Here is a 24,301-nt window from a genome sequence, read left to right as displayed (position 1 = left end):
AGGTGGGTCATGCAGCGGTGCATCGCAGGTGGTGGGTCATGCAGTGGTGCATTGCGGGTGGTGGGTCATGCAGAGGTGCACCCACTAGTCATCCGTACCTGTGATTTTGGGGATGCCCTCCAGCTTCGGCACAGGTAAGGTGATGAGGATGCCCAGGTGCGTGCCCACCCACAGCAGCCCCTGGCAGATCAGCAGGCTGGTGACCCGCGGATTCTTCTGTCCTGTGGGTATAGTCACACGTTGGTTTATTATCGAGACTTTAGAAACACCAGACAACACAGAAGACGCTCGCCTGCATCCGGGAGTGACATGTGGAGGGCGTCAGCTCGGATTAGACTCACCGACCACTGAGGTGGGAGCCAGAATCTGAGCTATGTATTATTAGTGGAGCCCCCTGTCCATGCAGCCTGCGGCCCACCCATCACAGTGCCCTTCATCCCAGCTCTGACATCTTTGCTAATTACCGCTCCTCATACACAGACATAAAACATCTACCTCCTGTGCAGAGGTTACATAATAAGGGGGGGACACGGACCACTACCGGGGAGGCAGCATCATTAACCAGACTGATGTCCTCTCCGTACTGACCAGTGTGCCACTGCGGGGGATAAAGGAAACCCCACATGTACTGAGCCAAAGCTGCATCTCAACCTCCAGTCACTTCCAGAGCTGCGGTTATATCGCCTCATCCTCCAGAGCTGCACTCCCTATTCTGCTGTTACATTGTGTCTTATCCTCCAGTCACCTCCAGACCTGCAGTCACTATTCTCCTGTTACTTCATGACTTATCCTCCAATCACCTCCAGAGCTGCAGTCACTATTCTGCTGTTACATCGTGTCATATCCTCCAGTAACCTCCAGAGCTGTTACATCAAGTCTTATCCACCAGTCACCTCCAGAGCTGCAGTCACTATTCTCCTGTTAAATCATGTCTTATCCTCTAATCACCTCTAGAGCTGCAGTCACTATTCTGTTGTTACATCATGTCTAATCCTCCAGTCACCTCCAGAGCTGCAGTCACTATTCTGGTGTTACATCATGTCTAATCCTCCAGTCACCTCCAGAGCTGCAGTCACTATTCTGCTGTTACATCAGGTTTTATCCTCCAGTCACAGCCAGAGCTGGGTCTGTGCAGCTGTTGTATGTATAGGGAAGAGTCATTGTTCGGCTCGGGGGTCCGCATGCCGATACCTGGCAGTAACAGGGTGCGGGTGGAAATATTAATTTCTTGCAGCAGTTCCAGGGTCTCTGTGTGGTAGAGACGAATAGACGAGCCCTCGGAGAACGCCATCCACACACCAGCGCCGGCCCGGATCATGTGGGTGACACTCACCCCCTCGTCCTGAATGGCCTCAAAACTCTGCGGGAACAGAACGGATAAAAAAAATTCAGAATGAGCCGAGATGTCAGAGATGGAGAAGAAAATCCGTGAGAAAGTTAGAGAAACTCGAAGACTGCGCTCATTTACATACATGTGTACCCCGGTATTGTACAGACGTGGCGTCCCCAGCTCAGAGCCACAGGGGCTCTTACTCACTGTGCCATGTGAGAACATGTAAGCGCCATGTTCTTCCTGCAGCCACCTCCAAGAACCAGGAAAGCGACTGCGGGCAACATTAATTAATTCCCCCATCGTGCAACGAATCAATACTTATAATTACATCCTGGGTACGATTGTTACTGCAGTAAAGTGTGAACACGTTATTACCGGCGTAGGCACCGGAGCAGCACGTCAGTCCCAGAGCAGGCACTAAGCGCAACGCAACCAATCGCCAAAAAGATGAAAGGGAGGTGGCGGCTGGAAAATCCCAAGGATCGGAGACTAGCGCAGGAGATCGAGGGTTAAAGGTGAACGTTCATTAAATTCAGGTTTACAGTTTATTTGCACTAGTAATTGAAGCCCTAATGGTACCGCATGCAAAGGAACAACCCCCCCCCAGACCGCAGCCGAGTGGTGACCCCCCACCCCTACAGACTGCAGCTGAGGGGGCAACCCCCCCCACACACACCGCAGAGGAGATCTCCCCCACAAACCACAGCCGAGGAGGAACCCCTTCAGAACATAGGAGAAGTGGAAACCCCCCCAGATACCACAGCCGTGGAGCGACTCCATCAGAACCTAGGGAGGAGGCAACCCCTCACAGACCGCAGTCTAGGGGAGACCCCCCCACATACCACAGCCGAGGAGCAACCCCTTCAGAACCTAGGGGAGAGGGCAACCCCCCACAGACCGCAGCCAAGGGGTGACCACCCACATCCACAGGCCGCAGCCAAGGGGGCAACCCCTTCAGAACGTAGAGGAGGGGGCAACCCCCAACAGACTGCAGCCGAGGGGCAACTCCCCCCAAGACTGCAGCCGAGTGGTGACCCCCCCACAGATTGCAGCTGAGGGGGTTACCCCTTCAGAACGTAGGGGAGGGGGCAGCCCCCCCACAGACCGCAGCCGAGGGGGGACCCCCACAGACCACAGCTGAGGAGCAACCCCTTTAGAATGTAGGGGAGGGAGCAACCCCCCACATACCACAGCCGAGAAGCAACCCCTTCAGAACGTAAGGGAGGGGGCAACCCCTCACAGACCGCAGCCAAGGTGCGATCACCCCTTCCACAGGCCGCAGCTAAGGGGGCAACCCGCACAGATCACAGCCGAGGAGCAATCCCTTCAGAAAGTAGAGGAGGGGGCAACCCCCAACAGACTGCAGCCGAGGGGCAACCCCCTCACAGACCATAGCCGAGGAGCAATCCCTTCAGAACGTAGGGGAGGGGGCAACCCCCCACAGACTGCAGCTGAGGGGTGAACCTCCCCATAGACCACAGCCGAGGAGCGACCTCCCACAGATCGCAGCCGAGGAGCGACCCCCCCCCCAACAGACTGCAGCCGAGAGCTCAAACCCCCCCCAGACCGCAGGGGAGGGCTGCCACATGCAGTTGGCGGTGGGTACTGCAGACCACCCCGTCTGTCACCTGCTCTGCTTATTGCATAGCTGTGTTGCTCTCCGGCCTCGCCATCTGTATAGCCATGAGCACGGTTTCTTGCAGACAGGCCGAGCATGCGACCGCTGCCAGATCTGCTCTTACCCGCCATGCAGTGCTCTTGTTGCATATTTCACGGCGGCGGTCAGTGCGAGTGTACGGCTCCGATGATGCCGCCCGATGTATTATTCATCAGGAAGCTCCATGCTGAGTTATGAGCGTTAATAGATGCAAACTTCGTTTGGACGGTAAAATATGCAAATGAGGAACGGAGGTAAATAATGGAGCAAGCGACAGAGGAGGAGCACGCCCGGGGGATGGGACAGCACAATGTTATCCCCTGCACTGCTGGCCGCCTCAGTACAATGGTCTTACTGACCGCAATGACCAGAAGAATCAGAGACCGTGATGTGCGGGGAAAGGCAGCGGTTACCTGGACTTTGAGGGGATCAGTCTCAAGCACGGTCACCCGGTTCCTGCAGCTCGCCCACAAACAGTCATCCAGGACCAACAGCGCCCGCACAGGACTGGTGCCAACACGAACTGTGGAGGGATTCTCAGGGTCCCAAAGACCACCTGGTGAGAGAACAAGATTCTTATCTCGCCCCAAAAGCGTCAGAGTCATCATCCTGTCAGCGTCATCATTCCATCCCTCCGAGTGTCAGTGCTATTATTCCGTCCCCCGAGCATCAGCATCACAAGCCCGTCCCCCGAGCATCAACCTCCCTAGCCTGTCCCTTGAGCGTCAGCCTCATTATCCTATCTCTGAAGCGTCAGCGTCATCATCCCGCTCCGAGCATCTGCATCATCATCATCCCGTGCCCCGTGTCAGTATCATCATAATGTTCCCCGAGCGTCAGTGTCATTATCCCATCCCCCAAGTGTCAGCATCATTATACTGTACCCTGAGTGTCAGCAACATTATACTGTACCCCGAGTGTCAGCCTAATTATCCTGTCCCTCAAGCATCAGCCTCATTATCATGTCTCCCAAGTGTCAGCGTCATCATCCCGTCCGCCGACCATCAGTGTCATTATCCCGCCCCACAAGTGTCAGCGTCATTATCCCGCCCTCCCGAGCGTCAGCATAAGCATTCCGCCCCCCAAGTGTCAGCGTAATCATCCTGTTCCCCGAGTGACAGTGACACTAAACTGTACCCTAATTGTCAGTGTCATCATCCTAGTGAGTGTCGTTATCCTGTGACTTACCTTTGTTTTGGGGATACAGAGCTAAGGTGCCGTCTTGCAGACCTGCACACAGGTAGCTGGGGCTGAGCCGGAGGCACAGGACGGGCTGCAGGTCTGGACTCCTCAAGGCCATCAGACAGGTGGAGCCGGTGTCCACGCTGCTGTACACCATGATACTGTGGAGAGAAAGCGGTGGCCAGTTGTCTCAGAAGAGCTGATAATGGCAACATGAGAAACCCAGTAATGGCGGCACAGGGACCATCAGACACTGCAGAGAGGCCATAATCATACATGATAAAATCACACACTGAGCTGCGGAGGATGATGGTAACAAACACACGCTGAGCTGCGGAGGATGAAGGTAACAATCACACGCTGAGCTGCGGAGGATGATGATGGTAACAATCACACACTGAGCTGCAGAGGATGATGGTAACAATCACACGCTGAGCTGCAGAGGATGATGGTAACAATCACACGCTGAGCTGCGGAGGATGATGGTAACAATCACACGCTGAGCTGCGGAGGATGATGGTAACAATCACACACTGAGCTGCGGAGGATGATGGTAACAATCACACGCTGAGCTGCGGAGGATGATGGTAACAATCATACGCTGAGCTGCGGAGGATGATGGTAACAATCACACGCTGAGCTGCGGAGGATGATAGTAACAATCACACGCTGAGCTGCGGAGGATGATGGTAACAATCACACGCTGAGCTGCGGAGGATGATGGTAACAATCACACGCTGAGCTGCGGAGGATGATGGTAACAGGATAGTGCAAGTACAGCACCAGAATCAGAACGTCATAGGACAATCATTCTCCTCAGGATTCTGAGCATTATCCACCCAAACCCTAATGTCCAGTGGCGTCGGTGCCCCCTCACCTGCCATCATGGAGCCCCACACACACGGCAGGCTGCACCGGAATGGATGTGCAGTCCTCCTGATTCTCGCCGTCCTCATCACTTGCTTTACTGCACACGTTCTCCACACACAACACGCAGGATGGCAATGGAAACGCCTTCAGCATCCGAGGAGTCGTGTGGTTCAAGGAGAAGATCTGGATCTGACCCGAGCCATCCTCCTGGCCTCCGCCAACCTGGACGGAGAGACGAAGTCGTCATGCAAGCGAAATCCTGATCATATTACTCCAGTCACAACTAGAGCTGCATTCACAAGTCCAATGGCCGTCACAGAATTTTGCACATCTGGATGTGACTGGAGCAGAAGACATGAGAGATAACAGTGTAATTATAATGAGACTAAAGATATTATAGACACAGAAGGAAGGAGACCTACCCATAAATATCCCTGAGGAAGAGAGGTGCTGACAGAAGAGAAACCCAGGAGGGAGCTCTGCACCGGGGTGTGAATAGCGCCACCTAGCTGCAAAAACAGATGAAAAACCACCAGTGAAATCAGTCACATATGTAATGTCTGGAGGCTATATCAGTGCAGGAGCGTTACATCAGTGCAGGAGCGTTATAAGAGACTTATAAGTCACATGTGATGTAATGTCTGGAGGTTATATCAATACTGGAGCGTTATAAGAGGCTGATATCAGTCACATATGAAGTATCATCTGGAGGTTATATCAGTACTGGAGTGTTATAAGAGGCTGATATCAGTCACATATGATGTAATGTCTGGAGGTTATATCAGTACTGGAGCGTTATAAGAAGGGCTGATATCAGTCACATATGATGTAATGTTTGGAGGTTATATCAATACTGGAGCGTTATAAGAGGCTGATATCAGTCACATATGAAGTATCGTCTGGAGGTTATATCAGTACTGGAGTGTTATAAGAAGGGCTGATATCAGTCACATATGATGTAATGTCTGGAGGTTATGTCTGTACTGGAGCAGGGGCTGATATGAGTCACATATGATGTAATGTCTGGGGGTTATATCAGTACTGGAGCGTTATAAGAGAGGCTGATATCAGTCACATATGATGTAATTTCTGGGGGTTATGTCAGTACTGGAGCAGAGGCTGATATCAGTCACATATGACGTAATGTCTGGGGGTTATATCAGTACTGGAGCGTTATAAGAGGCTGATATCAGTCACATATGATGTAATGTCTGGAGGTTATATCAGTACTGGAGCAGAGGCTGATATCAGTCACATATGATGTAATTTCTGGGGGTTATGTCAGTACAGGAGCAGAGGCTGATATCAGTCACATATGATGTAATGTCTGGAGGTTATATCATAACTGGAGCGTAATAAGAGGGGCTGATATCAGTCACATATGATGTAATGTCTGGGGGTTATGTCAGTACTGGAGCAGAGGCTGATATCAGTCACATATGATGTAATGTCTGGGGGTTATATCAGTACTGGAGCGTTATAAGAGGCTGATATCAGTCACATGTGATGTAATGTCTGGAGGTTATATCATAACTGGAGCGTAATAAGAGGGGCTGATATCAGTCACATATGATGTAATGTCTGGAGGTTATATCAGTACTGGAGCAGAGGCTGATATCAGTCACATATGATGTAATTTCTGGGGGTTATGTCAGTACAGGAGCAGAGGCTGATATCAGTCACATATGATGTAATGTCTGGAGGTTATATCATAACTGGAGCGTAATAAGAGGGGCTGATATCAGTCACATATGATGTAATGTCTGGGGGTTATATCAGTACTGGAGCGTTATAAGAGGCTGATATCAGTCACATGTGATGTAATGTCTGGAGGTTATATCAGTACTGGAGCGTTATCAGGGGCTATCAGTCACATATGCTGTAATGTCTGGAGGTTGTATCAGTACTGGAGCATTGTAAGAGGCTTATATCAGTCACATAGGCTGTGATGTCTGGAGGTTGTATCAGTACTGGAGCGTTATAAGAGGCTGATATTATTATACATACAGGATTCAGCACTGGATCTTGGAGTGTAAGGAGGTTTCTCTCACCAATCTGAAATGGCTGATAACAGAGAGAAAATGAATGCATTCTCATGCTCAGTAAATGATAAGACAGCAAGAGATAGTTGGTGCCAGTCCGGGGATGGGGCCTGGATACGGGGGGCGCAGGGCGGCCGCGGTCTGGGTTGTGGTGCGGAACATGTCAGTAGCTTATAAATAAGTGACGTTGGAATATCTGGCGTTTTATGCCCCACGTTCTGCCATGCAGCTTCTGGCATCATTTCTACAGGGCAGAGGGCAGGGAAAACCGTGGCGGGAAAGTAAAACTTTCCAGATAACCTTATTGGACTCCGGGACTTGGACTACGTCACTGGGGAGCAGAGGAAACGCAGCTCTAGTCCAGAAGTTCTCCGTGGACCTGTGCCCTCCTCGCTGGGTTTGGAATTGCTCCAAATGACCCGTCACAGGCATGGCAATCTGAGGAGTGATGCCTCCCTGCAGGAGAGGGAGAACCCCTTCTGTGTGTGCACACGATGCGCGAGGGTGTAGCAGGAGGCGAGCTGGAATTTACATGGAGGCGTGGCGGTGTCGCGTGGATGTAGCTGGAGGCTCAGGGGGTGTATCGGGAGGCTCTGGAGTTGTAGTGGAAGGCGCAACAGGTGTAGCGGAAGGCGCAGCGGGTGGCAAAGGATGAGCTGAATGTCCATTTGAGAGTGATGGATAATATTTCTCATCTCATTTCTCCATCGCGGCCCCCCAGGGATTACACCGCTCTGGATCTGCGGCCGCTCGTTTCCTTACCTCCTTCAATCTCATTTACTGCACATTTCATCAGATTGGCCGCTGTCAGGTAATTACAATTTGCATTCATTTTTCCCCTCTTAAGAAGATGAGAGAACGGATTTAACCTTGTCAAGATGTGAACCTGGAAATCCTGGAACGTGATGGAAGCTCAGTCCTCAGTCAATGTCACCGCAGTACGACACGAGCTGCAGGACTCCAAGATTTCCTTGATAGACAAGTACTGAGAAGTTTGAAAATATGGAATGAACCTGCAGGGCAAGGATGACCAGGCCATGCTAGAACTGACCTCTCGAGATATAAAGGACAAAGCTAAGGAGGGCAAACCAAGATAGGAGGAACCTGCCTGGATAGGCAGACAGGACAAAGTATGGAGGATCTGCGGACATAGGAACCGTACCAAAATGAGGGACCAACCATGAGAGGAGAACCGGCCACACTGGGTGATACAGGGGACATTGCAAGTTAGGGGGTCCGGCCTAGAGAAGGAGGATCTGCAGAGAGACAAGATATGGGGGAGCTGCTGACATAAGGGGAACCGGGGCCTGGATGGATGCACCTTGCTGAGGAAAGAGGAACCTGTCGATACAAGGTGACCCAAGACAGGAGGGACCTTCCAGGGCAGAAGGGGACATACTGAGGTAAGTGATGGCATCACATAGGACCTGCTATGACATAGGAACACACTGTCAAAGTGATGCAGTCATCTGCGCCTTCTCTTACTGACTGACCTGTAAGTCAGAAGCTTTCGTGGAGAAGGCGGGAAGGCGACACACCAGTGTAGGAGACCAGAATGGGATTTTGGTTTTCCTCTCCTCCTCGGGACACAGCCAGCCTGGCTGATTCTCCTCTCCTGGAAACAGGGAATAATCAGACAGACAATCAGCAGGGAATTGTGTGCGCGGTAAATCCTGCTCCAGCCAATCACAGCCCTTACTGGTGTCACATGACCGCAGCGCACTTTCCACCTGCAGTTTTTATTGCAGTGCGAGAACTTCTGAGTCAATCAGATTACAACCTATAGCCGGTGCGGACCCATTGCTGAGCTCTGATTGGCTGCTGTGGGTGGCAAGTTTTCACATAGTTATTATTCCTCCTGCCTTTCTGTGGGGTCGGCCGTGTATGAGGTGGCTGCTAATGTCCTCTGAACGCTGCGCTGTGAAGCCCTGACAGTAGGGGGGACGTTCATTAATTAGAAGATTTGTGAGTCATTTATTCTTAAAATAAATTATAATTAAAACCAAAATTAGCAAATTTGATCAGAAGAAAACGTCCAGAGATAAAATAATATGGACAGGTAGGAGAGGTGACGCAGACGGCGTTAACCCATGCAGGGCCGGGGTCGGGGAAGGCGCGTCACAGCGGAGCCTCAAATGTGCGAAGTTACCAATCAAGCATAAAAAAGCAATTTCTCCCCATTAGAGCTGAATGGGCTTTTTAACGAGTCGCTCTTCTCTTCCCTCTGGCTTTACAGATAAAAAAAGAGAAGTTAAGACCACAGAGCGCAATCATCCAGCGCTGAGACATCAGGGCATTAAGAAGTGCGTCTCCGGGATGATTTCAAACAAATTTCCTGCCATTTAGCTTCTCAGCAGCGTCTGCGGGAGCCGAGAGGAAGATAACGATGAGCCGTACGGGGCCAGAATCTTCTATAAAGCCCTGATGAGGCAGCGGAGCGCAGGAGGCACCCATTCACAGCGCTGGCGCCTCGCTCTACAGGCCGCTCGTTATTGTGGAGGTGCGCGCTCACTAAACGCTAAAATGCTTTCACAGTTGAAAACCTCTTTGTCCTTGCAATTTTCCAGAAAAGCCTCCGACTCCTCTCTGCTTTCTGAAGGGTCTTTTAAAGAAAGAACAAGCCGCCTATTTGAGATTACGCCAGCAAAAAAAAAATCATAATTACTTTCCCAGGAGCGAGTTATTTAAAGGGGAGATCGCGCTCCGGAGATGTCTGGAACCTTCTTCAACGACAGAGAATATAGCTGCGAATATCTGCCAGTGTCACTGCCCCAAAGACCACAGCACAATTGCTTGTTTATTAAAGGCTAAAATCGTGGTGGTGGTATGTGGTCTGTGGGGGCGAGGGGCCCAGTCCTGGAAACGAGAAGCATTGGAGCTCCCACAGGATGAGCCTGAGGGAAGGATGAGGGCCCTTGTGTCACTTTTCTGCCCCCATATATGGACGCTTTGTGCAATTCCACCACATGTGCTCTCCAGGTTGCTTTAATGAGCAGTAACCCTTATTTATAAGCGATTCATGGAGTCTCCACTTACTGAGGGCGATCTTGGCCAAGTGCATACGGTTCACCCAGGAAATCTTACTCAAGGGATTTGGTGTGAGGAAAAGGACCATGAAACTCATCGGACGTCCAGACCTGGAAGGGGGAAACAAAATAGGGGTCAGGCAGAATCAGCTAACCTAAGCGTTAATACGAGAGGCTTCACTACTACACAAGCTTGCAGGATGTACAGACAGCATGGAGGATGCACGGCTTGGAGGACAGACGGCATGAAGGATGGACAGCGTGGGGGACAGACGGAATGGAGGACGGAGGGAATGGAGAATGCATTCAGTCACTATCCAAATGAGAAAAATATTCAGAATTGAGAGTCCTCAGCGGTTGATACCTTTTAATGGCTAACTGAAAAGATGGTAACACATTGCAAGCTATCTATCTACTGACTAATGGTACAAAGATATACATCTTTCCTGAATGCAAATGAGAGGCACAGAATGAAAAAAAGGAGAGTGGACAGCGCCACCTAGAAGCTCAGGAATGAATTGTATAATGACGCTGGATCAGAAGAGGCTGCGACTGCTGAGCACTGACTGCAGACAGCCACCGGCAGCCCCACACTGCGCTCCCTCTTTTAACCCTAATATCAGCTGCTAGGGCCACACTGTCACATTGAAGGTCTACGTTTAAAAAAAAAAATTAAAGAGATAATATCTTCAGAGACAATAATAGCAAATTAATTGGGCATTCATATGTATCTGACAGCTGCAGGTTCCACTACCAGTACCCCCACATTGTGGGAAGAAAACTACGCATGTGGCTCTCTCCGTTAAGGGTTGTAGGTGTTGTAGCATTTCGCAACTTACATAAACTGCAATGGAAGGAGATGTGTGTGTAGATAGCCGCCGCTAATTTATATACAGCTTTCTGCAGGACCAAGCATTCTCGTGCTATATGCGGGGACCATAGTGGTCTACACAGTGCCCCATGAGAACTTACCTTCGTCAGCTCATGGGCACCTCATCTTCTCACATACAGAAATATTTCTGTGCCCAGACGGTAGTGGGCCACACAGACTGGCATTGACAGCCACATCTGATCCCCAGTGAGGAGTTCTGCACCTGTCTTACAGGTCTCCTCGAGATGACACTTTGCGGTGCGTCCTCACATACTGACTCCTGCATTGAGCAGGGGGTTAGACACGATGACCCCAGAGGTCCCTTCCAACTCTGACATTATGTGATTCTATCATTTACGTTCTGTATGTGCCAGACATTATCCTTACTAAACCCACATGATCAGTTACCACGTGGCCCCTATCACTTGGCCCAGACTCACTTGTCGGATTTCCTCGGCATCTGGAGCTGGAGGCGGAGGTGACATTTATTTGCTGACTGGATCTCCTCTTCTTTCAGTCGGATGAGTCTCTGTAAACCCAAACACCAATCCTGAGCCACCGTCATGTTCAGATTCTAGGCAAGGCAAGAAGGCGACACGGTAAGATGCAGAGTAAAGACTGTAGGGAAACTGTCAGCAGGGAGATCTGTAACATGATGAATCACCTGATAGGTGCCGTGCAGGGTGCTGATGAGCTGCGTGATCTGCTCCACAACGTCTAAGTCTTTCTTTACATCCTGCAGCTCCTGGTAGAGGCGTGGGGACCCCAGAGACACTTTATCTACAGGGGCAGATAGGATTACAAAGATACATCTTCATATATAGACCCCCCCCATGATGGACAGCACTCACTTTGTCCTGCAGAGGGTGACTGTTTCTTACTGGCGGACTGTGGCCCCCCGGCTTCCTTCTCATACACATTTCCTTCCTGTCCAAACTCGGCCACTTGGAGCTGGGGTAAGGCGGCATTCCATTTTAGTACATAGCGAGGCCCTAGAGGAACAAGGTTCCCAATATCCGGCTGCCCCCTGGTAAAAGAATAGTTCCTGAGACATTAGAGTGGTCTGTGCCACGGGTCACAATGCTTGTAGCCCCATATTCTAGCACAGACCCCGCAGAGACGCTCACTTGAAGTTGATGTTGGCACATACAAGCACGTCATTGAGCAGGAAGAGCTTGCGCTCCTTGGATTTCAGAAGCTGTCCCTTTTCCCCGTACACCATCTCCGTAAGGGTCTCACATATGAGGAGCTGGTGCAGGCCGGAGCTCAGATTCTGCAAGAAGGAGGCGAACAATCACATCCTGCCTCACAGCAGCACAGAGGAAAGCCCTGTGCCATGCCACCTGGGGGCAGTCATTATAGGGGCCCCGAGATTACGTGTACCCCTTCATCTTGTCCTACCAACAGGAAGAATGTCACCCATCATCAGTATCTCCTGGTCCCTAGATGGGGTGGTGGCATGAATCCCGTAATGTTTGTACATCCCTTTCCTGTACCCACCTTGTACAGCGTGCTGCGGTCATTGATGCTCTTGCACAGCTGCTGGATCTCGGCCACTTGGTCGGCGACTCGCTTCTGCTCGTTCAGCTTCTCCGCTAGAGTCTCCAGTTCTGTAAGCGCAAGCTGGAGAGACAGGCTGTCCTGGTGTCCCCGAGGCGTGTTCTTCAACATGTCCTAGGGCACACAAGGGTCAGCGATGGCTGGGGGGTGGATGAAGGAAATATCGGGGCAGGAGCGGCAACACTTACTTGTAATAGAAGAATGAACTGGGGAAAACGCTGGATCGGCTTCACCATCAGCCCGTAGAGTGTCACCCTGTCCGGACTGGCCGCTTGCTTCTTCTGCAAGACAGAGAGGATTCTCCAGAGGTTGGGAAACTACAACTCCCAGCATCTTCCACTTATCAGGACACAATCTGGTGTGGCTCTTACCTTTAGGAACTCCAAAAAGGCCGGCTTGGTGAGACACGCTTTCTTGATCAGCGTCATGGCGTTGGTGAAGTTATTCACGTAGTCACTGTAGACATCGAGCACCATGGACTTAGAGAACTGGAGGAGAAAGGAGAGGAATCAGTGTGTATCTAATCCCATCCTGTGTGATACTGTCTGCTGAGCCGTATATCTAATCCCATCTTGTGTGATACTGTCTGCTGAGCCGTGTATCTAATCCCATCTTGTTTGATACTGTCTGCTGAGCCATGTATCTTATCCCATCCTGGGTGATACTGACTGCTGAGCTGTGCATCTAATCCCATCCTGTGTGACACTGTCTGCTGAGTCGTGTATCTAATCCCATCCTGTGTGATACTGTCTGCTGAGCCATATATCTAATCCCATCTTGTGTGATACTGTCTGCTGAGCCGTGAATCTAATCCCATCCTGTGTGATACTGTCTGCTGAGCAGTGTATCTAATCCCATCCTGGGTGATACTGACTGACTGCTGAGCTGTGCATCTAATCCCATCCTGTGTGATACTGACTGATGTGTCGTGTATCTAATCCCATCCTGTGTGATACTGTCTGCTGAGCCGTATATCTAATCCCATCTTGTGTGATACTGTCTGCTGAGCCGTGAATCTAATCCCATCCTGTGTGATACTGTCTGCTGAGCCATATATCTAATCCCATCTTGTGTGATACTGTCTGCTGAGCCGTGAATCTAATCCCATCCTGTGTGATACTGTCTGCTGAGCAGTGTATCTAATCCCATCCTGGGTGATACTGACTGCTGAGCTGTGCATCTAATCCCATCCTGTGTGATACTGTCTGCTGAGTCGTGTATCTAATCCCATCCTGTGTGATACTGTCTGCTGAGCCATATATCTAATCCCATCTTGTGTGATACTGTCTGCTGAGCCGTGAATCTAATCCCATCCTGTGTGATACTGTCTGCTGAGCAGTGTATCTAATCCCATCCTGGGTGATACTGACTGACTGCTGAGCTGTGCATCTAATCCCATCCTGTGTGATACTGACTGATGTGTCGTGTATCTAATCCCATCCTGTGTGATACTGTCTGCTGAGCCGTATATCTAATCCCATCTTGTGTGATACTGTCTGCTGAGCCGTGAATCTAATCCCATCCTGTGTGATACTGTCTGCTGAGCCATATATCTAATCCCATCTTGTGTGATACTGTCTGCTGAGCCGTGAATCTAATCCCATCCTGTGTGATACTGTCTGCTGAGCAGTGTATCTAATCCCATCCTGGGTGATACTGACTGACTGCTGAGCTGTGCATCTAATCCCATCCTGTGTGATACTGACTGATGTGTCGTGTATCTAATCCCATCCTGTGTGATACTGTCTGCTGAGCCGTATATCTAATCCCATCTTGTGTGACACTGTCTGCTGAGTCGTGTATCTAATCCCATCCTGTGTGATACTGTCTGCTGAGCCATATATCTAATCCCATCTTGTGTGATACTGTCTGCTGAGCCGTGAATCTAATCCCATCCTGTGTGATACTGTCTGCTGAGCAGTGTATCTAATCCCATCCTGGGTGATACTGACTGACTGCTGAGCTGTGCATCTAATCCCATCCTGTGTGATACTGACTGATGTGTCGTGTATCTAATCCCATCCTGTGTGATACTGTCTGCTGAGCCGTATATCTAATCCCATCTTGTGTGATACTGTCTGCTGAGCCGTGAATCTAATCCCATCCTGTGTGATACTGTCTGCTGAGTCATGTATCTAATCCTGTATGATACTGTCTGCTGAGTCGTGTATCTAAGCCCACAGTACTGGCAGCCCCCCCATTGTCACTCACTGAGGCAACAAACAGGTCTCCGATCTTCTCGGTGGAATCCCATTCTGCGACGCGGGAGGACAGCGCAATCTGGAAGATGGAGTGGCAGTGCAGGATCTCCTTCACCCGGGAAAACACCAGCTGACACTTCCGAGCGCTCAGTAGTTTGGGCTCCATCTCCAGCAGAGGGTTACGGTAATCCTGGAAGATGATGAGGATGATGAGATCAGTCCTTGCAGCGACCGCCGTATAAGCAGGAATCAAAACACAGAAATCTGCTGACGCCGACATTCTCGCTTCTGTTTTTTTCGTGTCTCATATTCTCCACCCGTTTCACTTCATCCTCTCTACCACCAATCTCTGCCATTACATAGGCGCCCTAGCCAGCGACCCCCGGGGCAGGACACTGAGTCCCATCCTCTCTGACCCTTCTCTACTTCTGTTCTCACCCTGGATTTCAGAACCAGGAGGGATCAGGCTGAGCAGCACCCCCTATAGACATGTCGGAGCTAGAGTCCAGGACATCACAAATAGTGAAGAAGACTCACCTGCAAAACTCTCTGCAAGGACTCCACGTAGCTGCGCTCACTCTGTACAATGGAGGACAGGATGTGACGCCGCAGAACCTGTGAGATACACAAAGCTGCAATATCTGACCCGGCTCACAGTGCACCACGTCCGCCATAACACAGCTCGTACCTGCTGGGCACTCAGCCCCTCTGGCATCGGCCCCAGCTCTGATGGTGGCGGGGTCATATCAAAATCACTCACTTCCAGGAAGCCCATCTCCTCTTCCTCCGAATCTCCTAAAAGAGGAAAGATTCCATGAAACAGGAAAAGGCCGAGGGGGGCAGCAGAACAGAAGAAGCCGAGTGGGGAAAGCGGAACAGAAGAGGCAGAGGGGAAAACGGAACAGAAGAGGTCGAGGGGTCGAGCGGAAGAGGTCGTGTAGAAGGGGACAGAAGAGGCTGAGCGGGAAAGTGGAACAGAACCAGGGGGAAAGCGGAAGAGGCCAGAGAAAGGCGGAGAAGAAGGTTAGAGGGGAAGCAGGGATGATGACTGTGGGAAGCAGACAAGCGGCAGGGGTAGGTACTAAGGGGAGGATGGCGAGAGATGACAGTTACCCGAGGAGATGCTCTCGTCCGGATTGGTGTCGCTCTCTGACATGGGCTTTTTAGAGTGTGACCTCCGGAACCATGTTGTGGGTCTGACCATCCCCCGGCCCAGTCTGAGCCTCAGGGCCATGTTACTAGTGTGGGTTTTGGCATCCATGGCTGGTTGTGACTACAGCACTGAATGAGGATGCAGGGTTTGGGTGTCCTTGTCTGGGGAGGGGAAGAGGAGGAGGAGGAGGTGTCCTGGATGCTGACAGCTGAGGTTTACACTGTGACTCACACATTACTTCCTTGTCCATAGAAAGATGCAGCAGATAATACCCGGCGTGTGCCAGCTGATGCCATTGATGCCCATGGCCACATAGTATTAATTTAGAGTCCAAGGGTCTATCCAGGATTAGAAAACCATTGATGCTTTATTCCATGAACAGCGCCACCCGTGGCTGCAGATTGTGTCTGCTATTCCATATCAGCTTCATTACAATGAATGGAGCAAGCAGCAATACCAGAGATAGCCTTCAGGCAGTGGTGGAGCCGTTTACAGAAGAAAGCGTCCATGCTTAAAAAAAAAAAAACTTTAAATCTTATTCGGCCATGTGACACTGTTCATTGTGAGGCAAAGGGGTCCAGAATTGGTGAAAATTGACATAGGGACAGAATAGGGGGACCCGGTAGGGAGAGGACGACACCGGCGACCCGGTAGGGAGAGGACGACACCGGCGACCCGGTAGGGAGAGGACGACACCGGCGACCCGGTAGGGAGAGGACGACACCGGCGACCCGGTAGGGAGAGGACGACACCGGCGACCCGGTAGGGAGAGAAGGATACCGAGGACTCAGCAGGGAGACGAGGACACCGGGACTCGGTGGGGGAAAGAGGACAGGGGGAGATTTGTCTGGTGAGGTTACGATACATGTGGAGCTGGGCCTGGAATCCAAGTCTTGTACCAGTGGTTTCTTTGCGCTGCAGGAAGGTCACTTTCCGCATGACGGCGATCCGCGTCTTCTCGAGTCCGTCCTTTGTGCCACTACGAGCCGCCTTCATCAGCTGCGTCATCTGCAAAACAAACAGAAAACTCCATATACAGATCAATGCTGTGTAAGGGGTGAGAACATGACAAGATGGTGAATAATGGGACACAATCCACAGGTATGAGACAGCACGTAAACCGCTGGGTGACACGACTCTCCCAGGTCCGCTATTAACATTCCCGTTTGTTCAGTGATGGATCATTACATCATTAAATTAGGTTTCAGATGTCAGACCCGGCACCGATGGGACACTCCACCCGGCACCGAGCGCACGCTATTCCCGGCACAGAGCACTAAAAAGATGAGCACAGAAGTGTGTCAGAACACAGCAGTGCACAAAGCCCCAATATCTCTGCACCCCCATGTCCCAGCCCCACAATCACTCACCAGAAAAGAAGGATTACATCTAAACCAAATATAAATCTACCTGTCTTACATATATCATTATAAATAGACGATGCCCAGGTTATACCAGCTGTACATATACCATTATATACAGGAGATGCCAAGGTTATACCAGCTGTACATACAGCATTATATACAGACAATGCCCAGGTTATACCAACTGTACATACAGCATTATAAACAGACGATGCCCAGGTTATACCAGCATTACGTACAGACGATGCCCAAGTTATACCAGCTATACATACAGCATTATATACAAGAGATGTTCTGGTTATACCAGCCATACATATACCATTATATTGCCAGATTACACCAGCTGTACATACAACATTATATACATGAGATGTCCAGGTTATACCAGCTGTACACAGAGCATTTGATGCCTAGGTTATACCAGCTGTGCATACAGCATTTTATGCCCAAGTTATACCAGCTGTACATACAGTACTTGATTGCTTGGTTATACCAGCTGTACATACAGCATTATATACAGGAGATGCCCAGGTTGTACCAGCCCTACAAATACCATTATATATAAACGATGCCTAGGTTATACCAGCTATGCACACAGCATTTTATGCCCAGGTTATACTACAGTATCTGCACATACAGCACTTGATGCCCATGCTATACCAGCTGTACATGCGTTTTTTTATGCCCATGTTATACCAGCTCTACATGCAACATTTTATGCCCAGGTTATACCAGCGTGCCCCATATCACTATAAGGTGTATTAGTTGGCAGTACACAGTGGTTTTCGGGTGCTTCTGGCAGGTGATGGCTGCAGGATGGAGGATGGACACAGAATATTGTACCTTGCTGTCGTATCTGTGTTTCAGTTCACGGACATCTCTTTTCCTGACCCTCAGAGCTAGGAGGTCTCTCTTAGTTTGGCTGTACCTCTCCTTTAGTCTATTAAGATCTGGCGAAAGCTGCAGGCGGAAAGCAAGACAAGCAGGGAGAGGGCAGCATAAGCCGAGCGGTAAGAACACAGCGACAAAGAGCACCCCCCATGGTTAGTAAAGAGTTAACCCAGCTACACAATAACACAGAATATGTAAGTTCCCCTGCACCAAAATTTGGGGACATTCAAAGAGGGGGCGCTGGGGACAAACTGCACTGTCTGAAAGGTCAGTGGTACAATACTGACGGTGTCTGGGGTTCAGTGCATGAGCGCCATCTTCAGGTCATGTATGTATTATATTTAGAGAGAAACTGTCAGCTGCCCTGGTCTCAAAAACTTCCCCGTGGCTCTACCCCCACTAGCCCTTCTTATGGCTCTGTGATCTCTATATACCTTCATCATCATGTTTTACTCTATGTTTACAAACGACTAGTAGGGCAGGGGGCCGATATTGCTGGACTATTAGTATTCCTGCCTCTCATAATGGCAGGGATTTCCCCGGACTAGTCCTGCCTCCCATATTAGCGGTGATTTCCCAGGACTTTTCCCGCCTCCGATATTGGCGGTGATTTCCCAGGAATAGTCCCACCTCAGATATTGGCGGTGATTTCCCAGGACTAGTCCCGCCTCCCATATTAGCGGTGATTTTCCCAGACTAGTCCCGCCTCCCATATTGGCGGTGATTTCCCAGGACTAGTCCCACCTCCCAGACTGGCAGTGATTTCCAAGGATTAGTCCTGCCTCCCTTATTAGCAGTGATTTCTCAGGACTAGTCCCGCCTCCCATATTAGCGGTGATTTTCCCAGACTAGTCCCGCCTCCCATATTGGCGGTGATTTCCCAGGAATAGTCCCACCTCACATATTGGCGGTGATTTCCCAGGACTAGTTCCGCCTCCCATATTAGCGGTGATTTTCCCAGACTAGTCCCGCCTCCCATATTGACGGTGATTTCCCAGAACTAGTCCCACCTCCGAGACTGGCAGTGATTTCCAAGGATTAGTCCTGCCTCCCATATTAGCAGTGATTTCCCCATACTAGTCCAGCCATCCATATTAGCGGTGATTTACCCGGACTAGTCCTGACTCCCATATTGGTGGTGATTTCCCAGAACTAGTCCTGCCTCTCATATTAGCGGTGATTTCCCCAGACTAGTCCTGCCTCCCATATTGGCGGTGATTTCCCAGGACTAGTCCCGCCTCCCTTAATAGCAGTGATTTCCCCAGACTAGTCCTGCCTTCCATATTAGCGGTGATTTCCCCGGACTAATCCCGCCTCCCATATTAGCGGTAATTTCCCCGGACTAGTCCCGCCTCCAATATTGGTGGTGATTTCCCAGGACTAGTCCCACCTCCCATATTGGGGGTGATTTCCTAGGATTAGTCCCGTCTCCCATATTAGCGGTGATTTCCCCAGACTAGTCCCGCCTCCCATATTAACGGTGATTTCCCCAGACTAGTCCCGCCTCCCATATTAGCGGTGATTTTCCCAGACTAGTCCCGCCTCCCATATTGGTGGTGATTTCCCAGGACTAGTCCCACCTCCCAGACTGGCAGTGATTTCCCAAGACTAGTCCTGCCTCCCATATTAGCGGTGATTTCCCCATACTAGTCCAGCCATCCATATTAGCGGTGATTTCCCCAGACTAGTCCTGACTCCCATATTGGTGGTGATTTCCCAGAACTAGTCCTGCCTCCCATATTAGCGGTGATTTCCCCAGACTAGTCCTGCCTCCCATATTGGCGGTGATTTTCCAGGACTAGTCCCGCCTCCCTTAATAGCAGTGATTTCCCCAGACTAGTCTTGCCTTCCATATTAGCGGTGATTTCCCAGGACTAGTCCTGACTCCCATATTGGTGGTGATTTCCAAGGATTAGTCCCGCCTCCCTTATTAGCAGTGATTTCCCCGGACTAGTCCCGACTCCCATATTGGTGGTGATTTTCCCCAACTAGCCCTGCCTCCCATATTGGTGGTGATTTCCCTGGACTAGTCCTGGCTCCCATATTGGCAGAGATTTCCCAGGATTAATCCTGCCTCGCATATTAGCACAGATTTCCCTGGACTAGTCGTGCCTTCCTTATTGGCAGTGATTTTTCTGGAATAGTTCTGCCTCCCATATTAGCACTGATTTCCCTGGACTAGTCCTGCATCTCATATTGGAGGTGATTTCCCAGGACTAGTCCTACCTTACATAATGTGAACACGCGCGCCGCTCTGTGTGTGACTTATATAATTTGCAAGATCAACATCACTGTCGTCTCCCTACACATGGGACACATGGGTGCGGTGTTCTGCACAGTGAAGCTGGGTGTATGCTGATGAGGGTTGTTAGAAAGCAGAAAAAGCATGGAGCAAAGCCAGGGTGGCGGCAGCTTACGGCATGAATTGCATGTATGTACTGCTTGTAAAGTGCATGTTTGAAGATGGTGCTGCAGCACCATCAGTCACCATTAGGAGGCACACAAGTTCTATACTCCTAAAGCCATTATCTCCATTCACCTAAATGTTCCTTCCTCCCATAGAAATCACTGAGCTGAATGGAGGAGTCTGCATTAATAATAACACCCAGGCCACCAACCTAAACCGTCACTCCTCCACCAGCAGACGTACGGATTTCAGCACCCTCCATCAAAATGAAAGTGACAGTCATAGAAAATTCTGCAAGTAATCTGTGTGTGAACATAACCTTGGTTCCTGTCCACTAGTGATCTATTGCGATCAGCTGCGAGACTTTACAGAGGAAGATGAACATGGCGGCGACACATATACACTAATGTTAGAGGTCGCTGTGCCCGGGATCCACAGAGCTGCTGCCATCCTCATAGGACATGACAGGAGATTGCTCAGAAGGCAACTCCCTAATAAAACAATGATCCCATAGCGTCTGCAAATTTATCCTGTGCTGTATTCCCACCTCTGCTGCTGGGCGACAACCAATATGGCAGCCTCCAGGGTTGTGAGCAAACTGCCCCGAAATTTCAATGGCCAATCAGCCTGTCTATGTAGAGATGAAGCAGTGGAGGAAAGGGCCAGGGGTGGAATCGCTCACAGTACTTTGCATTTTTTTTCTGTTTTTTTTTCCTGTGGCATTTTTTCTTGTACATGTCCTATAAGTTTTGTGGTGGCATGCATGACGCCGCGGAGCCAACGGTCGCACTGTAAACCCGCACATATTTCACTGTCCTGGTATCACTGCTGCTTCCAAAAATTTAACCTATAGTTGTGCCAAAAAATGCAGCAAATCAGGGGAAAACACAGCCAAAATTCAGGGATAAAAAAAAAAGGGCAAAGACTACCGATCGACATACGTCCTTTATACACATACTGTGCCTTATAAAAGTTTTCATACCCTGTGAACTTTTCCACTTTTCTTCACATTACACCTACAAACAAACATATTTTATTGGGATTTTCGGTGATACAAACACTAAGTAACAATATAAATCTGACAATTGTGAGGTTCATTAGTATTCAGCCCCTGTAGTCTGATGCCTCTAAATAAAATCCTGAGTGACCAATCGCCCCCAGAAGTCACAAAAAGTACATTGCGCCCCCCTGGGTTTGATTCCTTCTCAGTATAACTACAGCTGTTCTGTGAAGGCCTCAGAGGTTTGTGTGAGAACATTAGGGATCAAACAGCATCATGAAAACCAAGGCGCTCACCAGACAGGTCAGGGATAAAGTTGTGGAGAAGAGCAAAGTAGGGTTAGGTTACAAAAAATATCCCAAGCTTTGAACATCTCATGGAGCACTGTGTAATGCATCATCCAAAAATGGAAGGAGTATGGCACAAATGCATACCTCCCAAGACATGGCCATCCAACTAACCTAACATTCCAAGCAAGGAGAGCACTAATGAAAGAAGTAGCAGAGAGGCCCATGGTCACTGGAGGAGCCACAGAGATCCACAGCAGGGGGAGAATCTGTCCACAGGATGACTATTAGTGATATACTCCACAAATATGGCCTTTATGGAAGAGCGCAAGAAGAAAGAAAGTCCTAAAAAGTCCCATGTAGGGAGCAAAGCAAGCAAGTGGAAGAAGGGGCTATAGTCAAATGAGACCAAAGGAGAACTTTGTGGGCTATGTGTGGCTGAAAACTATCACTGCACATCTCCCTGGAAACATCATCCCCACCATCACACGTGGCATCCTGCTGTGGGGTGGCTTTTCTGCAGCAGGGACAGGGAAACTGGTCAGAGGTGATGGGAAGATGCATAGAGCTAAATGCAGGGAAATCCTGGAAGAAAACCTGTCAGAGACTGCAGAAGACTTGAGACTGAGGTGTAGGTTCACTTTCCAGCAGGACAATGACGCTCAACATCTTGCCAGAGCTACAATGGAGGGTTTAGATCAGAGACTATTCCTGTGTGTGAATGGCCCAATCACCGTCCAGACCCCAATCCAAGAGAATCTATGACAAGACCAAAAAGTACTGATCACAGACATCTCCATCTAATGTCACTGAGTGAGAGCGAGTGTGCCAAGTGTAAGGAGCGAAGAGTCACCTCTAGATGTGCAAAGCTGTAGAGACAGACCTCAAAAGACTGCAGAGAAAGCTGGAGAGAGACTCCAAAAGATTGCAGCAGTAACTGCAGAGAAAAGTGGTAACAGAAAGTACTGACTCTGAGGGCTGAACACTAATGCACAGCACAATACTCTAATTTATATTATTACAATAATTAGTACACTCCTGTATCATTTCCTTTACACGTCACAAATACTTGTTAGTATCACAAAAAATACATTTAAGTTTGTGGGTATAACATGAAAAATGTGAAAAAGTTCATGGGGAATGAAGACTTTTTCAAGTCACTCTATACTTTTGCAATCTTTTATATCCATTTTTGCGTGCTGTAGAGAAGCCTCCAGAAAAAGTTGCCAGATCCACCACGAACAAAAACTGTAAACCAATCAAACAATCATTTACTATAGATAAAGTACTACTGCCCCCGTCTCTATATAAAAAAAATGCTGCAACATGCTGTGTGTGAATCCAGGATAAAGGAACTTGGCTCAGACACTGGGTCACGTAGAAGCTGCAGTCAAAGGGACCATTTATACAGGCCGATTACTGCCCATGACCGAGGGCCGATCAACTATATACCAAGTGATCGGCGCCCATTTAATGGTCCCGGTCACACAGGCTGATGCATCCAGTAGGGGAGCAGGACGATCACTAATACTGGGGGTTTGTCACCTTTCAGCGTCTTGTCGGCAGGACTTCCTGATTACAGCGGGCGATGTGCTGCCGACAATGACGGTTTAATAGTCGTATAAACAACTCATTCGCCAGCTGATCAGTGACAGGTTAACACCGGCTGACGACCGGGAATGAGCCGCCCAATTATCACTGCCTGTAGAGGCCGATATTCAGGTACCTTAGGCTGGAAAGCCACAAATGGTTTTGCGGGTTTCGTTTTCCTCGCCGCTGTCTCGGCCTCGGAGTCTTCACTGTAACTCTCAAACTCACTGGAGCTCCAGCCAGTGTCCTCGATGTCGCCCGCGCAGCCGTCACGCTCTATGTTCTCATAGATCAGGTGGTGTCCCAGCCCTGCAAAATAATGAGCCTAAACGTGAGTGTGGAGACCACAAAAAATACGACCAAAAGATCCTCTATCATCATATTTAGGCTGAGTGCAGACGGACTTTTTAGCCCTGTGGATTTTTCCGCGCAGAATGGAAGAAATCCGCAGGTCAAATGACCTGTATTTTTCCTGCGGATTTCTTCCATTTTTCCTGCGGTTTTATTGCGGTTTTCCACTGCGGATTACCCCCTGCGGATTTGGTGACGGGGAGATGGAAAACCGCACAAAAGAAGTAACATGCTGCGGATTTTGTACCGCAGGAAAACCGCGCGGAAAAATCTGCAGCGTCTGCACAGCGGTTTTTTTTTTTCATTGATTTTAAGGCTACTGTACATCACAATGCGGATATGCAACGTTTCTGCGCGGTAAAATCCGCTGCGGAAACGCTGCAAATCTGCATCGTGTGCACATGGCCTTAGATTTCTTTATTAGAAAAGGACACAAAAAGGACAAGAAGGGGACATGTGCAAATAGCAAACTAAAGTGCAGCAGTGCCTAAAGACACACTGGACTACCACCAGCCA

The 24,301-nt window shown here is 49.6% G+C and overlaps 1 protein-coding gene across 12 annotated transcripts in view; it reads right to left on the bottom strand.

Moving 5' to 3' along the window:
• The window catches only part of ARHGEF10L (Rho guanine nucleotide exchange factor 10 like), a 77,180-nt gene that overhangs the window by 1,927 nt on the left and 50,952 nt on the right, over nucleotides 1–24,301 (bottom strand). For 11 of the 12 annotated variants that reach the window (XM_073570275.1, XM_073570276.1, XM_073570280.1 and 8 more), the window contains 21 exons: nucleotides 23,571–23,743; nucleotides 18,103–18,219; nucleotides 16,795–16,903; nucleotides 15,431–15,537; nucleotides 15,280–15,357; nucleotides 14,753–14,932; nucleotides 12,913–13,029; nucleotides 12,730–12,822; nucleotides 12,482–12,655; nucleotides 12,109–12,254; nucleotides 11,833–12,008; nucleotides 11,646–11,761; nucleotides 11,422–11,555; nucleotides 10,121–10,221; nucleotides 8,578–8,699; nucleotides 5,465–5,551; nucleotides 5,050–5,264; nucleotides 4,179–4,333; nucleotides 3,404–3,546; nucleotides 1,192–1,360; nucleotides 99–221 (listed from right to left, as the gene is read on the bottom strand). In XM_073570275.1, the coding sequence (XP_073426376.1) occupies nucleotides 99–221; nucleotides 1,192–1,360; nucleotides 3,404–3,546; nucleotides 4,179–4,333; nucleotides 5,050–5,264; nucleotides 5,465–5,551; nucleotides 8,578–8,699; nucleotides 10,121–10,221; nucleotides 11,422–11,555; nucleotides 11,646–11,761; nucleotides 11,833–12,008; nucleotides 12,109–12,254; nucleotides 12,482–12,655; nucleotides 12,730–12,822; nucleotides 12,913–13,029; nucleotides 14,753–14,932; nucleotides 15,280–15,357; nucleotides 15,431–15,537; nucleotides 16,795–16,903; nucleotides 18,103–18,219; nucleotides 23,571–23,743 (2,835 nt within the window). The remainder of the gene's footprint in view (nucleotides 1–98; nucleotides 222–1,191; nucleotides 1,361–3,403; nucleotides 3,547–4,178; nucleotides 4,334–5,049; nucleotides 5,265–5,464; nucleotides 5,552–8,577; nucleotides 8,700–10,120; nucleotides 10,222–11,421; nucleotides 11,556–11,645; nucleotides 11,762–11,832; nucleotides 12,009–12,108; nucleotides 12,255–12,481; nucleotides 12,656–12,729; nucleotides 12,823–12,912; nucleotides 13,030–14,752; nucleotides 14,933–15,279; nucleotides 15,358–15,430; nucleotides 15,538–16,794; nucleotides 16,904–18,102; nucleotides 18,220–23,570; nucleotides 23,744–24,301) is intronic. The other variant, XM_073570279.1, reaches the window with a different exon arrangement.

This window comes from Dendrobates tinctorius, unplaced genomic scaffold (assembly GCF_039654945.1).
Source record: "Dendrobates tinctorius isolate UK_male_01 unplaced genomic scaffold, ASM3965494v1 ptg000028l, whole genome shotgun sequence".
NCBI lineage: Eukaryota > Metazoa > Chordata > Amphibia > Anura > Dendrobatidae > Dendrobates > Dendrobates tinctorius.
Note: the sequence above shows the minus strand (reverse complement) of the source record. Positions and strands in the feature narration are given on the sequence as shown.